At 39.1% G+C, this 13411-nt stretch overlaps 1 protein-coding gene across 1 annotated transcript in view; it reads right to left on the bottom strand.

The window, feature by feature from the left end:
- gpr158b (G protein-coupled receptor 158b) overlaps nucleotides 1-13411 on the bottom strand; it is a 60168-nt gene that overhangs the window by 40741 nt on the left and 6016 nt on the right. Inside the window, exon 2 of the mRNA XM_062429326.1 lies at nucleotides 12255-12360. Within this exon, the coding sequence (XP_062285310.1) occupies nucleotides 12255-12360 (106 nt within the window). The remainder of the gene's footprint in view (nucleotides 1-12254; nucleotides 12361-13411) is intronic.

Here is a 13411-nt window from a genome sequence, read left to right as displayed (position 1 = left end):
GGGGAAGGTTGTGGTTTGGCTTAAAACGATGACTTAAAATGTAGTCGCAGCTACACCGAGACAAAAACTGCCCTGAGTCGTGGTTAGAAATGTGACACTTGCAGTTGGAAGCAGGAAGCCAGCAGTGGTCTCCTGCGGTAAAGTCCACTTTTTGCTACTAATTGGCTGAATCCAAATGTCCACCACATTTGCAGATTTTGCAGGCACGGAGTCTGTGAGTTCTGACGGCTGGCCAAATCCACAATTAATCGACCCCACAAAGGGCCTCAAGCAGTCAGTTTAGGGTGCAGACTTCAACAGACTTTGCTTAGGAACCCACAATCCTGCAGCAAAAGGCTATATAGTGATGATGTGACAGTAAATAAAAAGACTAATTATTAGCATGAATAAAAAAATAATTATCATAACAATTCTAATAATAATAGGCTATGCTTTTTAACTTTTGTTGTATAAATTAATTAATGTAGAAACATTTAACGTACACAGAATGATGCCTATAGACTTAATATCTTGGATTTGTTTATTACAATCTGCCAAACTAGACCAGCAAAGGTTGTTTTTTTTTTGTCCATCTACAATGTGAAAGTATTCAGGATTTAATGTGAATATAATATTAACAGTGTCCCTCACTGGTGAGAGTAAATGTCATTGAAAATTCTGGGCAGATTTTTTGTGTGTAAAGCAGAGCTGCACACACGAAAGCCGTTCAGAAAGACACTTGGAAATGAGTTACAAGGTCAACAATTTCAATTTATTTCTATGGAAATACCCTTCGCAGCCCAGCGCCCTTGCAGACTTATTGGATGTCTTTGAAAACTGTAGTTACAAACGACTGAAATGTGCGAGGGCTCAGTCTGCAAGTCTGGACATTTGGATTCAGCCATTATCTAGATATCCACCCAACCCATCTCCTCATAAGAAGGAAAATGTCACCTTATATACACGTCATCGGTCACATAATTATGTGAATGGGTTTACACTGGAGTAGTTGAAAGCCTGCTGTATCTCATTCAGACGCTACACAGTGCCATGTGTGTCGGTATCAGACACCAAGGGGCATGACGACATAGCATTGGCATTTGATGCCCTGAAAATGAGAACAAAGCTGACCAGACCTATGTTGGATCGCTGAACAAATCATAAATATCTGGAACCAAGCTTTTGGTGAAAGCTGCATTTCAACAGCATTGAAATTTTGTTTGCCTTTTTATGCTGGCTTGGCACCACCACAAAAAGGCAAGCTGTGCTACATCTTTCAATCAAACATTCGTGAGCATACAACATCGGCTAGTCAGCCATTTCAACTGAGAAACTTAACACTCATACTCAGTCGCTCATAAAATATTATGAGGCTGCGCTGCATTCTGGTCTTATGAAGCTGCTGTCAATTGCACTGATGCAAAGTGGTAAGTCTTGAAAGAAGCCGTTACTCTTTCATTCCAAGGGACTAACTAAAATCTAAATTTTGCTATTATAGTTTTAATTGTTCTGCAATTAAAGTCCACTCCAAGAATTATGTACAGAAATATATCAGTTTTGGATCTCAAGATCCAAATCAGACCCAACAGCTCCTCTAAAGTGAGTCCATTAGAATCCATTTCCCCTTAAAAAGTTGGGGAATTGATGTACAGATTTAAACTATATAAATACTCAAATTTAATGCTATCATGTCAAGTGTAAAACATACCTGACATGCAACACATTATAATGCTTACTCAGATTCAGCCTGACACCTAAAATGAATTACCTTTAACTTTCTCCTAGAAGCCCCTGTTTGGACTGTCATGTTTGGACTGCAGCCTGTTGTATACCTGTCTCAGTTTTCTCAGCGTGCAATTTGATAAAAAGCTGTGAACATGACACCAAGATGGGAGTTGACAAGAGTGAAAAAGAGGGAGAGAAAAAGAGAGAGGGAACACTCAGTGTCCCTCAGAGATCTATAAATACACTGAAAGCATTAAACCCTAAAAGCATTACAATCACTCGGTCCCTTGGGTAAGGAATCTGCCTGCTGCTGTTTCACAAGACTACTAACCACTGAAACATTGGCTGTCTGAGGAGAGGAGACCTTGGACTTAAGCCTGTCTGGTATTTCGCCATCAATTTAAGAGGCAAAAACTGAGATATATAGCTGGTTATTGATTGGTGGCTTGTCGTGGTTACACTGCTGTGACTAGAGATAAAGTCGCCAAGAGGGGTGTGAGTGTTGCTGTTGGTGTATGTGAGCCCTTTCCCTGGTGAAGGGATTGTAAATTCAGAAAGGCCTTTCCATGATTTATATTCATGTTAGTTAAAGGGGCAAAATGTGCAAAATGTTACCGCTGTGTGGCTGCTCAGCCTTAGGAAATTCATCAAGAGTGTAATGCACGTCTCACTTGGCATTTTAAGACTTATGAGATGAACCCTCAGTTTTCCCACAAAGACATCTGGGTGGGTGGTCCCCAGCTCTCTACCCGGACTCAACTGGGAGGCCTCAGTCAATTAAGATCCAACTGCTGCTGCAGACTTGACAGGCTCTTACATTTTGCTGTGGCAGCCGCTGAGCTGCAGGCAACAGATTAGAGAGTGAATGGTGTTTCTCTGTGGAGGATGAATCCTCCCTGACCGTCCCTCTCTGCTGTCACTCTTTATCCCTCTCTCCCTCTCTGTCTGGCCCTCTCCTCCATCCTACATGCATACTTGTCCTTATCCTTCCTCCTTTCATACTTCATGCATGCGTCATCAGCCTAATTAAATATCAAAGAAGCATGCTGGACTCACCGGAATATATTGCAGAGCATGTACAGGCTAAACATTATTCAGGTTTGTTTTTTTACTTGTACTATTAACAGCTATTCTTCTGTATCATAAATTATGGTATATTCCAGAAAGCAAGTATATAAGACGCGCCATAGAGAATGAATATTGAACTTCCATAAAGCTGGATGCCTTGCAAGAGACAGATTTTTAAAAAGAATTGTCAAAAATTGAAGCAGCAGAAACTGAGATTTCCCACATTTTGGTTAAGCTTATAAGATCTTACACTTCCCATAATGCAACATGATAGCACCCTATTCATTAGATCCTCACTGCCTGGTAAACAGAAATTCCTTTGAATCTCGGAAGCACCAGTTTGTAACACAGGCTTAATATTAAAAATTGAAAGTGCCCAAATCCAAGATGATATGATGACATCATCAGGGTCTGTATGAGACTGTCAAACCTTAACCACAGCGTTGTCACATCTGAAAACGGATTTATTTTTTAACAGTGAATTTTAACGGTTTTGGAAGGCACTGATAAATGATTATGTCCTGCCAATAAATGATGCTTGTATGTGTAATTCTGGAGTGCTTGGTCCGAGGATGTATTTCATCCTTTAATTTGATGGACTTGGTTTCTATTATTGATATGGTGTTCATATAAAATGTTTAAGGTAAATAATGTGACTAAAGCTTCTAACCACCTCTCACTACAACTGTATCCAAAATATGTGTTGTTACAGAAGTACCTGAATTATAACATACACCATTTGCAGTGAAATACATGTTTTGCATTGGAAAGGGTTAGAATTGAAAACAGTCATGGATGTATTTAGGATCATTCAAGATGATAACAGGCTTTGACGATACAGTATGTTATTATACACTGATGTGAATTCACACCATGTTCCCTATGTGTACTGTATGTTCTCTACAGCTCCCTGCAGAGGAAGCGTTTATGAATAGAGTTGAATGTACAGCTACAGAGGAAGCTTCTTACATTTTCGATGCGGTGCACTTGCTTCATTACATTGAGGGTTTACTTACCTTGGATTGAACTCTTCTTTAAAAATGCAGCTTTGAATAGAAACACTAATGGTCTCTTTGATGATGAAAAAAAACTTAAACACACACACACACACACACGGACACACACACACACACACACACACACACACACACACACAGACACACACACACACACACACACACACACACACACACACACACACACACACACACACACACACATACACATGAATTGCCAACTGGTGTACAGATGCACTAAGTCTTGAAACACTTCAACCCAGCTTTAGCTGTAGAGCTTCAAACTCCCTGAGGAGAGACGGAAAGCCTCTGGCAGAACAAAACTGAAAGTGGAGAGTGAGATAGGAAAAGACAGAGCAAAACAGGTTATTTTCTATCTCCTCTGCTCCTCAAGTCACCATTTTTTTAGTTTTTTTTACCTGCTAGAGATAAGGCAGGTACAATCGAGTGAGTGTCTGCTTTCCTGACAAATAAAGAATGACATACCTTAGAAGAATCCCCTATCCTATACCTAAATATCTTTACTGCATGGTCTATTCACTGCTGCATTGAGCTGGGAATCCCTTCCCTTACATACCATATTTATCCTGACTGACTTCTGATGCTTTAATCCTCTATTTTCTCTGCAATGTGCGAAGACAGATAAGGATTGAGGAAGACAAAGTAAAGTACATATATTTGTATTGATGCCCTCGTTTTCACCCCATACAGCACAGGACTGCAGAGCCAGTTATGTTTCTTGCATGCATCACATGTGTCCAGGTGATTAATTTTTCCGATGAGAGAGACACACACATTACTATAACCAGCAGTTGAGCTGCAGCCAGAAATAATTGTATTACTCAGAGATGCTTTTTCTTTGCTGGAATAGTGTTTTCCAAGTTTGTAGAAAGGTAACTTGCAAATTAGATGTGCTGATAATATTTTGACATGGGAAGATGCTGCAATGATAACAGCTGAGGTCACCAATTTATGCCGAGGAGGATGTCTCTGCAGCATGTAAAACAGTAGAGAAGGTTGAGGAGGTTGAGGAGTAATTCTCAATTATGACTTGGCCAGTTCAAATTATTGTTTGATGTGTGCCAAAAACAGGGAATGACATGTTGATGGAGGGCTTGTCTTTCTGCCTCCCTCAGAGGAGTTAATTGGCTTTAAGAAAATGGAGACAAAGAGATAGGAGTAAGGGGGATACAAAAGGCAAAATGGAAAACTGGAGAGATGAGAGGAGAGTTATAGCCAGATAAAGAGGATAGAGAGACGTTTGGGGGAGTGTGACTAGCCATTGAAACAGAGAGTGTGGTAATAGAAGGAGAGGAAGTGTGGCTGATTGCGAAGAGAAAGTGAGAGGAGAGACAGAGGGGGTAACCCTCCTTGGCTGTCACAGCAGTTTACACTCATTAGCAGAGCTCTGCCTTTGAAGCTCTTTATCTCCAGCGGCACGTTTTATAGGATGGGCAGAGAGAAAAAAAACACACGCAGACAGGCATATGCAAACATACTGCGCACACACTGAAACATACTAAAAATTAAAAAGCACACACACACACACACAAAACAACACATAAACCTACTCAGATGCATCAAGCCACAAATCACCCACACTAATCATTCTCAAGTCCTTGTCCAATTATATAAGCAGTGGCTCCTTATGTAAGATGCTTCCCCTACGACTGACTATCCATAATGCATGAAGTCTTGTATTTGGTTCATGGTGACACATCCTACCTTCCTCCACTGCCTTGCTGTATCCGGGCAGACCAGAAAAAACAGCACCAAGAAGAAGACGAAGCTCATGAAGCTTAGCAGAGTAAGCTCAACTACATATTTTAAATTAGAGTACAGTCTAGACCTGCTCTATGTGAAAAGTGCCCTGAGATAACTTCTGTTGGAAGTTAACGCTATATAAATAAAACTGATCTGACTTGAATTGAACTATATAATGCAAATTTAAACCACAACTCACAGATAAAGGGGCTACCTCGAAGTTTTGTGTCATTCCTTTTTTTCCCAATAAACTTCTCCGGTGACAAACCCTCAGAGAATTATCAACCAACTCTGCAGGTGTTCTCAGCATTGCTCATTTTAGTGTCTTTTATGCTACATTTATGTATTCGCCAGCAGAATGTGAATTGAAAATGAAAATATTGCTAGCCTTGTAGTCACACTAGCTTGCCTAAACTAGCGTTTGTTATTTCATGTATTTATGGAGACACATAAAACCAAATACAGAGTGTATATCTAACAAATTCATGTTAATATTAAATATTATTTCACTGTAACTGCCTGTGTAGCTGCTTTGCAACCATTTTGCCCCAGGTTTTTTAACACTTCTATGCATGTATGGAAGATATCTTGTCTGTCAGAAATTCCCAATAACTCTCAGTTGGAATTAAGTACAACTAGCATGCTGACATATCAGTTTTCTCCACTCAGTTATTTTGGTTTTCAGTTAGCAAACTCTCTCAACCTAGAAGGAAGAAAGCTCAAATAAGCTAACTGCATGCTACCTGCACCAAATAATGGACCCACACAGTGAATAACTGATGCTAGCCAGTGAGCATAGTGTAGCCATTAGCAAGCAAAGGAGATAGATATGTAGGAGTTAAGGAGACTGAAACAAGAGCTAAAAAAGCAATAGATATTGGACTCTGTGTGCATTTGTTAGGTTGGGACAAACGACTCCAAATAATATAAATGTTGCTACAATCAACAATTTGCTAACATGTTTGCTGTAAGGCGATAATGTCGGTGTTATGTCTTTAGCTTGTTGTGCTGCCCCCAAGTGGCAAAAAATCAATTCACACAGTTTTAAGTGCCAAAAAATATCACTTTCTAATAAACAACTTGTGAATATAGGAACAATTTCATTGCCATTCAAACTGTGTCAAATGTAAATGCTTAATCTTAATGAGACACACATTTTGAGAGATAAATAACCAGGCATCACAAAGGTTTCTCTGAGCTGCTTCTCTAATGAAGAGAGAACATGTTTCTGAAAACAGACTATTGCCCATTACACTGAGTAAACAGAGGAGAAGGACTGCAGACTGCTAACATAAAATTGTTCATCTACAAACCGACTGAGTCATTATATCACAGTAATAATGAGAAGGGAACTGTTGTGGTAACTCTACACACTCTGCAGAACGCATGATGCACCGTCACATTACTAGAGACTTTCTCGTTATTATCTTTCTCTGTGAGACAGAGCCTCAGGGTGTGTTTGTACTCGACGGGGAAAGCAATGAGCCTCACGTCGACTTTCCACAGCCCATTTCCCCAAAAATGTATTTAGCAAAATTTAGAAATAAAGTCTTTTTAATGGGGACATTGGGACAAAAATCAATTTCTTTCTACGTGGTCTGTGATGATAAGCTTTACACTCTTTCTTTTCTTCTTTAATAAAGCTCTACCTGAATGTTTTATTGTGTATGTGGTGCACTTAGGCACTTTTTTATTTTTTCTGGAAAGATTTTGACTGCACTGTTTCATACCTTGATTTTAACAGTAAAACTGAGGTAAAGTCCCAAAAGAACAAAACAAAATGTGTGTAATGGGTTGGCTGAGCAACAGCAAAAAGCAATCGATCAGGCAAACTGCAGAAAATGAAATGAAAATAGTGAAGCATTTGGAGAGAAGTAGCATAAAAACATTCCAAAATTTCTAAGTCCTGAAAACAAAACTTTATACAGCACTATAGTTTAAAATTGAAGGCAAACTAACTGGGGATATTCAATGATTATCTGTTATATTTGGAATAATCCACAAATATTGCTATCTAGAAGGAAAACATTAAAATAATCCATAAAATATTGCTAACTAGAGAGCAAACAGCTTGCACAGTGTGATGACAAGATCCTGGTGGAATTTTCCATTTATACCCAATAAACCAAAGTAAACAAAGGTATGTAAAGATTTGCACTGGGGATTCAAAAGCAAATGTATTATTTTAAAGAAGAATCTCTTTATTTACACATACTAAGCAGCATTTTAGCCAGCCTTACACACTTTTTAATCATATTTGGAATAAATTCACATCCCTTATCAAGATTATGACTCTCTGACTCTGTGTCTCATATTTACTTACTTTGCCTTGTATAACTGTGATTTGATTCTCACCTCTCTTAACGACAGTCTGGACATATTACAGAAGCTAGAGCACTGTTAGCAGACTGTCAACGCCCATGTCTCTCCAAATTCATGTGGGTCAAAGGTCACAGCCTTGCTGAACTTTTAGTTTTTCTTTTTCACTTTGCGTTTAATGAGTCTGTTAAACGTACTCTAAACACTGATGGCAGCTGTACTATGTCTACATTGATCCTGCAAGAAAAAGTCTGTGCCTGTTTTGATTTCATCTCTAAATTAAATTATCTTCTGTAAAACAAAATTGATGGCGCTGTTATAAATCCATAGAGTTGATCAATACATGTCCCCGCTGAAAAAACATTTGTGATGAATGTGGATAAACTTTTATTTCAGTGCTGTTTTTCTTTATCTCTACTTCCCACATTCCTACATTTGAAACAACACAGCTGATTCAAGATGGCACTGAATCATTAACTGACGCTTGGCCAGATATGGTGTGTGAAGGGAAATCATCCGAGGAGGAGAGTAACGAGTGCTGAGCTCTGTAATGATCCTCTGAAAATGCACTCTGGTAATGTTTCATGTTTCTAATTCAATTTCAATTACAGCATACAAAGTTTGAAAGCAAAAGTTTGTACAAATGTAGCTCATGTGAACACAAATGTATACACTGGCAGACACACACAGAACACTTGGGATAATTCAGAGCCATCAACGTGGTGTGAAACGGACAGGCTGGAAGGGCCTTGGTGACTAAAAGACTGTCTCTGGCTTCCACTGTGATGATAATAGAAACACCAGCTGCACACACACAGCCAAAACAGATCTGAACAGACGAACTACAGCGCTATCAGTCAGATTTCACCAGACAGCAGCCATGAGAGTTGCTTATGAAAATGGAAGAATACAGAGGAAGCAGCACAATAGATCAAGGCGAAACACAGAGACCTCCTGTAACTCCTCTGTACTGTTTCCCCCATGACAGAATGAGAAGAGGGGGGAGGAACACAGACAAAGAGCATTGTCAATTATTCACCACATCTTGCTGCAATCCATTACACTACATTTATTATATATCATATGGCCAGCGACATGCAATGCAAGCCTGAGCAGCTACTCTCACCCCCCGCTGGAGTCAGAAAGGCTTCCCGCAATTCATCACATAAAACTAACGCATTGGCACTGACACGAGCGAGGGAGCAAATGCACAGACGAGCCCACACACTGAAACATTCAAACAGCACACACACACACAAATACACCACTATTTCCTTGCTCTGTCTTCCTGGAAAGTGACAAAACATGATGTATGGTTGCTACCAGTTCCATCACAGTGGTCACAGGTTAAAACAAAAAAAGCACAAAGAAGATGCTTAGACACACACATATCACCATCACTACCCCTCATCATCACAGATAAGCACCCTGCAGAACAATCACTGATGGGTACAGACACTACAATCCTGTCTGGTTTTTTCATCTCAGACAATTTACAATTCAATGATGACAATTTTCTTTGTGTGACTCTTCAGGCAGGCATTTTTGGTCTGTGGGTCCACCACTTTGGTTCAGGCTGCAATATCTCAACTATTAAATTAATGTTTCAATATTGTCCCAATAGGATGAATCCTAGTGACTTTCGTGATCAGCTGATCCTTCCTCTGTCTAGCACCACCAGCAGGTCAAATCTTTCACTTATCTAGTGAAATATCTCAGCATATTCAATGATCAAAAATCAAGTTCACATTTATCAAATGTCTCAACAACTATTCAATGGATTGCTGTAAGATTTTGTCATGTGCCCCCTCAGTATGAATTGTATGTATGATATGGGAACAAATTCTTAAAAAAAGGATTCCTAGTTACATCAGACGGCCAGCATGCAACATGAGTTTATTTAGTGACCACTTAGCAGGAGGCTGTTAAACTGGATGAAAGGTAGATTTATTTCGATGTGTATTTGTCTTAATGAGGAGCATTAACTACAGCTAACTCTGTGAGTGTGATAATGACCAGAAGAGCTTCACTACTTTACACAATGTTGTCAAATTTACCAATTCCAAGCAAAATTGTATTTATAATTTCAAATGACAATGTTGTTGTTTTTTAAACAGAGAGTTGTATGTAATATAAAGCATAATAGTGGGACATGTTCATTGCATTTGCCATTCATTTGATTACTTTAAAAAATTTTAAATATGATTGTTACATGGGGATACAAAAATATCCAGAAAAATATCTCCCTAATGTGCATTCGTTTTGCTGTGGAAAGGGTATTGAATTTAATATGTCAAGGTCTTAAAAAGGTCTTAAAAAGCATTACATTTGATGTCAAAAAGTGTGCAGCAACCCTGCTGTCAGGTAATCATACCCTTTAAAATGTCATTTGCATCTAATATCATTTGAACCACCATGTAATGATTGGCTGTCTTTCCTTATCATAAGGTTTTGTCAGCGGCATGCCACCCATTTCACTTCAGAGGCACCAAATATCCCTTTGGTGGACATCTATTGCTGTCCATGTTTAGCAGGGAAACGGTTTAATCTTGGAGGTTTGAGTCGGGCAAGTTTCAGATATTTTCCAAAGACTACAGTTAATTACACAGATAAATGACTGCATGTGTAGTGACTGTCTTAATGTGGATGAACCACTAACCTTATGGAGTGTAGAGAGAAACCAACATCCAGTAACACACTGTTACCTTTGCCTTTTTATTAGTGGAAATGGTGGCACAGCTGTGTTAACTGTTAAAGAGGATGCAACAGATTGTCTTGTCCCATAATGTAACTTAACAGAGGTGTATGGCATTGTTTAACCTGCTGTTTTTCTGAATTTGAACCAGTCTTGTTTGAATACTAATTCAATCTGATGGGATACAGAGTACGCTTTAATTCTTCCAACTGGATTGATATTCAATTTAACGTTGACATCCTCGAACCAAATTCATCTCTGTGGGACTGCTTCACCTTCCTCTTTATCTTGCTTTATCTTGCATCATCTTGTCATCCTTTCAGAATCAAAACCTTTTTATATGATCTGTGTGCTTTCGTTAAAATTTAAAGCTCAGTAAGATTTTGACATTTCTGTTCTGATGGGGATCTGTCTAAGCTACTATAACAGAAAGGATGCAGAAAGAAAAATTCTTAAAAAGCAGAGATAGTAGTTATTGAGTTTCAGGCCGTAGGTCTGTATCTGTTGGAGTTGGCTGTATAATACCTCCATGTGCTGCATCATTAAAATAAGACATGAGCGACCAAATCTTCTATATTCGATCTAAAAAGTCAAAACCTTCAATGACACAACATACTGTATAGTATATTTAATATTTAGCATATTTAAGTGTGATCCTTGTTGCTAAATAAATACAACTACTTTTAACTTTTTAACTAGCATTATCTAATAATGTAAACTCCAATTATCAAACCATATGTTTCTGTATTATTTAATATGACTGAAAGATATTCAAATTACATACGACATATTCCTTAAGTTGAGTAGCATTATGGAAAACCAGGTAAAGTTCTGCGGTCATGTAAACATAAATTGAACAATAAAAAAAGGTAAAGTAAACACAAATAAAGTGAATATAACATAAAATAAAAACTGCTTAGACTGAAGTAAATGATGGGCAAATTAATGACTCATTTGTCTTTTTTTCTTATGTAATTCCCATGCTCAGGGTGTGAGGTCGGGACTGGGTTACATCACTGTCTCTGTCTCTCTCCTCTGCTCCGCTCTGCTCTCTGTCTCTGTGTCATGATGTACTAAGAGCAGCAGGTCTGTGTGTCTGCTTGACTGAGAGCAGGGCTGAGCTACACACACGCAGAGCAGGGAGACCACAGTGGACAGGATGAAGCTCTGCATTCACACAAAATCTGACAAGGTAGGCGTATTTGTTTGTGCTTAAGAGATGTAACCGCAGTGAAAAAAACAACATTTTATTTATAGGATTGAAGGCTTTGGTCTCGCCAGCGCCACTCACTCTCTTCATTCAATCTCTGCTTAGTACACCTTTAAAGAGTGAGCAGGTCAAGGACACTTGGTTGCTTGTGAGAGGAAACAAGGAACAACAGTCAACAGTATGTCCTATAAGAAAGGCTCTTGTCAGATGCCTCCATCCAACCTTACTGTTGGATCTTTGTTGGGGGGCGGGGAGAGGCTCTTTTGTTTTTGCCTGCACTTTTTTGCCATTATTGTAGTCTTTGATTTCATTTTTAAGGAACGAGTGAATAGACTGAAGGCGGTATGAATGAATAAATGATTGAACCAAACAGTGGAATACATGCCAACATGAGTTTTCTTTAGGTTATTTCTGATGATGTGATGACTGTGATGACTGTGATGATGACAACTAGACAGGTGCAGAGGAGCATACTCACCTCCATACTGGTGAGGTTACAGCGGTGAGTCCCAGCAAACCATCCACTGTTGGAACACTGGTTGATGTCAACATCCTGCAGATTGACATCCACACGGACGACCCCCCTGCCAGAGAGAAATAAGGGAGGAAAGAGGTGAGGAAGAGGCAGAAGGAAGGCAGATGAGGGACATTAAGGTTGTGCAAGTGGGGCAAAGCAGACAAAGAAAAGAGAGGTTGAAAATGTTGAATGGTGGGTTAACCAAATCAGTAAGAAGGAAAGAGTGAAAAAAGCAGAGGCAGAGAAGAAAATTAAAAAGCACGGGAAACGTGATGCTCCGGGGAAGTAAGGTCAAGGGTGGGAGAAGCACGGTGATGGCGATAAAGAGGAATGAATGAAATGGAAAATAAATCATCAGTGAAGGAGGTGAGCGACAAAAAGAAGGAGGGAGGAAGATAAAGAGAACAAAAAGCAGAAGCCAGACTGACCGTTAATAAATACTTTCAAAACAAGGTTATGCTACTTCTTGCCAGACATTACAGAAGCACTTGGAGATTCACTTAGTATAAAGATTATATTGTTTTGGTCAAAAAAGGACACACGCAATATCAACATGCCTCAGGCTTTTTTGCTTTTTTAATAAAGCAAAAGCCTCCTCCTATTAAAAACAAACAAGTTACAAAAGATAAAGTCCTCACTGTGTTGGTGGTTATGGACATTATTGGGTAGATGGACATATGTCATGACTGCTATGCACAAATTTACACCAGCTAATTGGCTCTCTACTGGCCTTGAGTGGTCAGCCTCATCATTTGCCTCACCAGTTACACTCTCTACATAGGCCTCCTAGACTAGATATTAGTCTATCCAGTTTTTATGTCAGTCTTACAGTACATTGCTTAAACAATGTATTGTCAACAATTCCTAAGATCAGAACCAAGAATTTGTAAGTCACTTTAAAAAGTATCTTTTTTATCTTAAAATTGTAGTTTTAGCCACATTAGCAGTGGGCTATAAAGGTGGCAATGTTGGTCAGTTGGTCGTTCATCCATTTTGGTTCAGATTGAATTATCTCAACAACTATAGGATGGATTGTCATGAAATATTCCACAGACACTCAAGGCCCCTAAAGGATGGCTCCTACAGAGTTGGTCAATCCTCTGACTGAGATTGATATT

Source organism: Scomber scombrus, chromosome 11, assembly GCF_963691925.1.
Source record: "Scomber scombrus chromosome 11, fScoSco1.1, whole genome shotgun sequence".
NCBI classification, from domain to species: Eukaryota; Metazoa; Chordata; class Actinopteri; order Scombriformes; family Scombridae; genus Scomber; species Scomber scombrus.
Note: the sequence above shows the minus strand (reverse complement) of the source record. Positions and strands in the feature narration are given on the sequence as shown.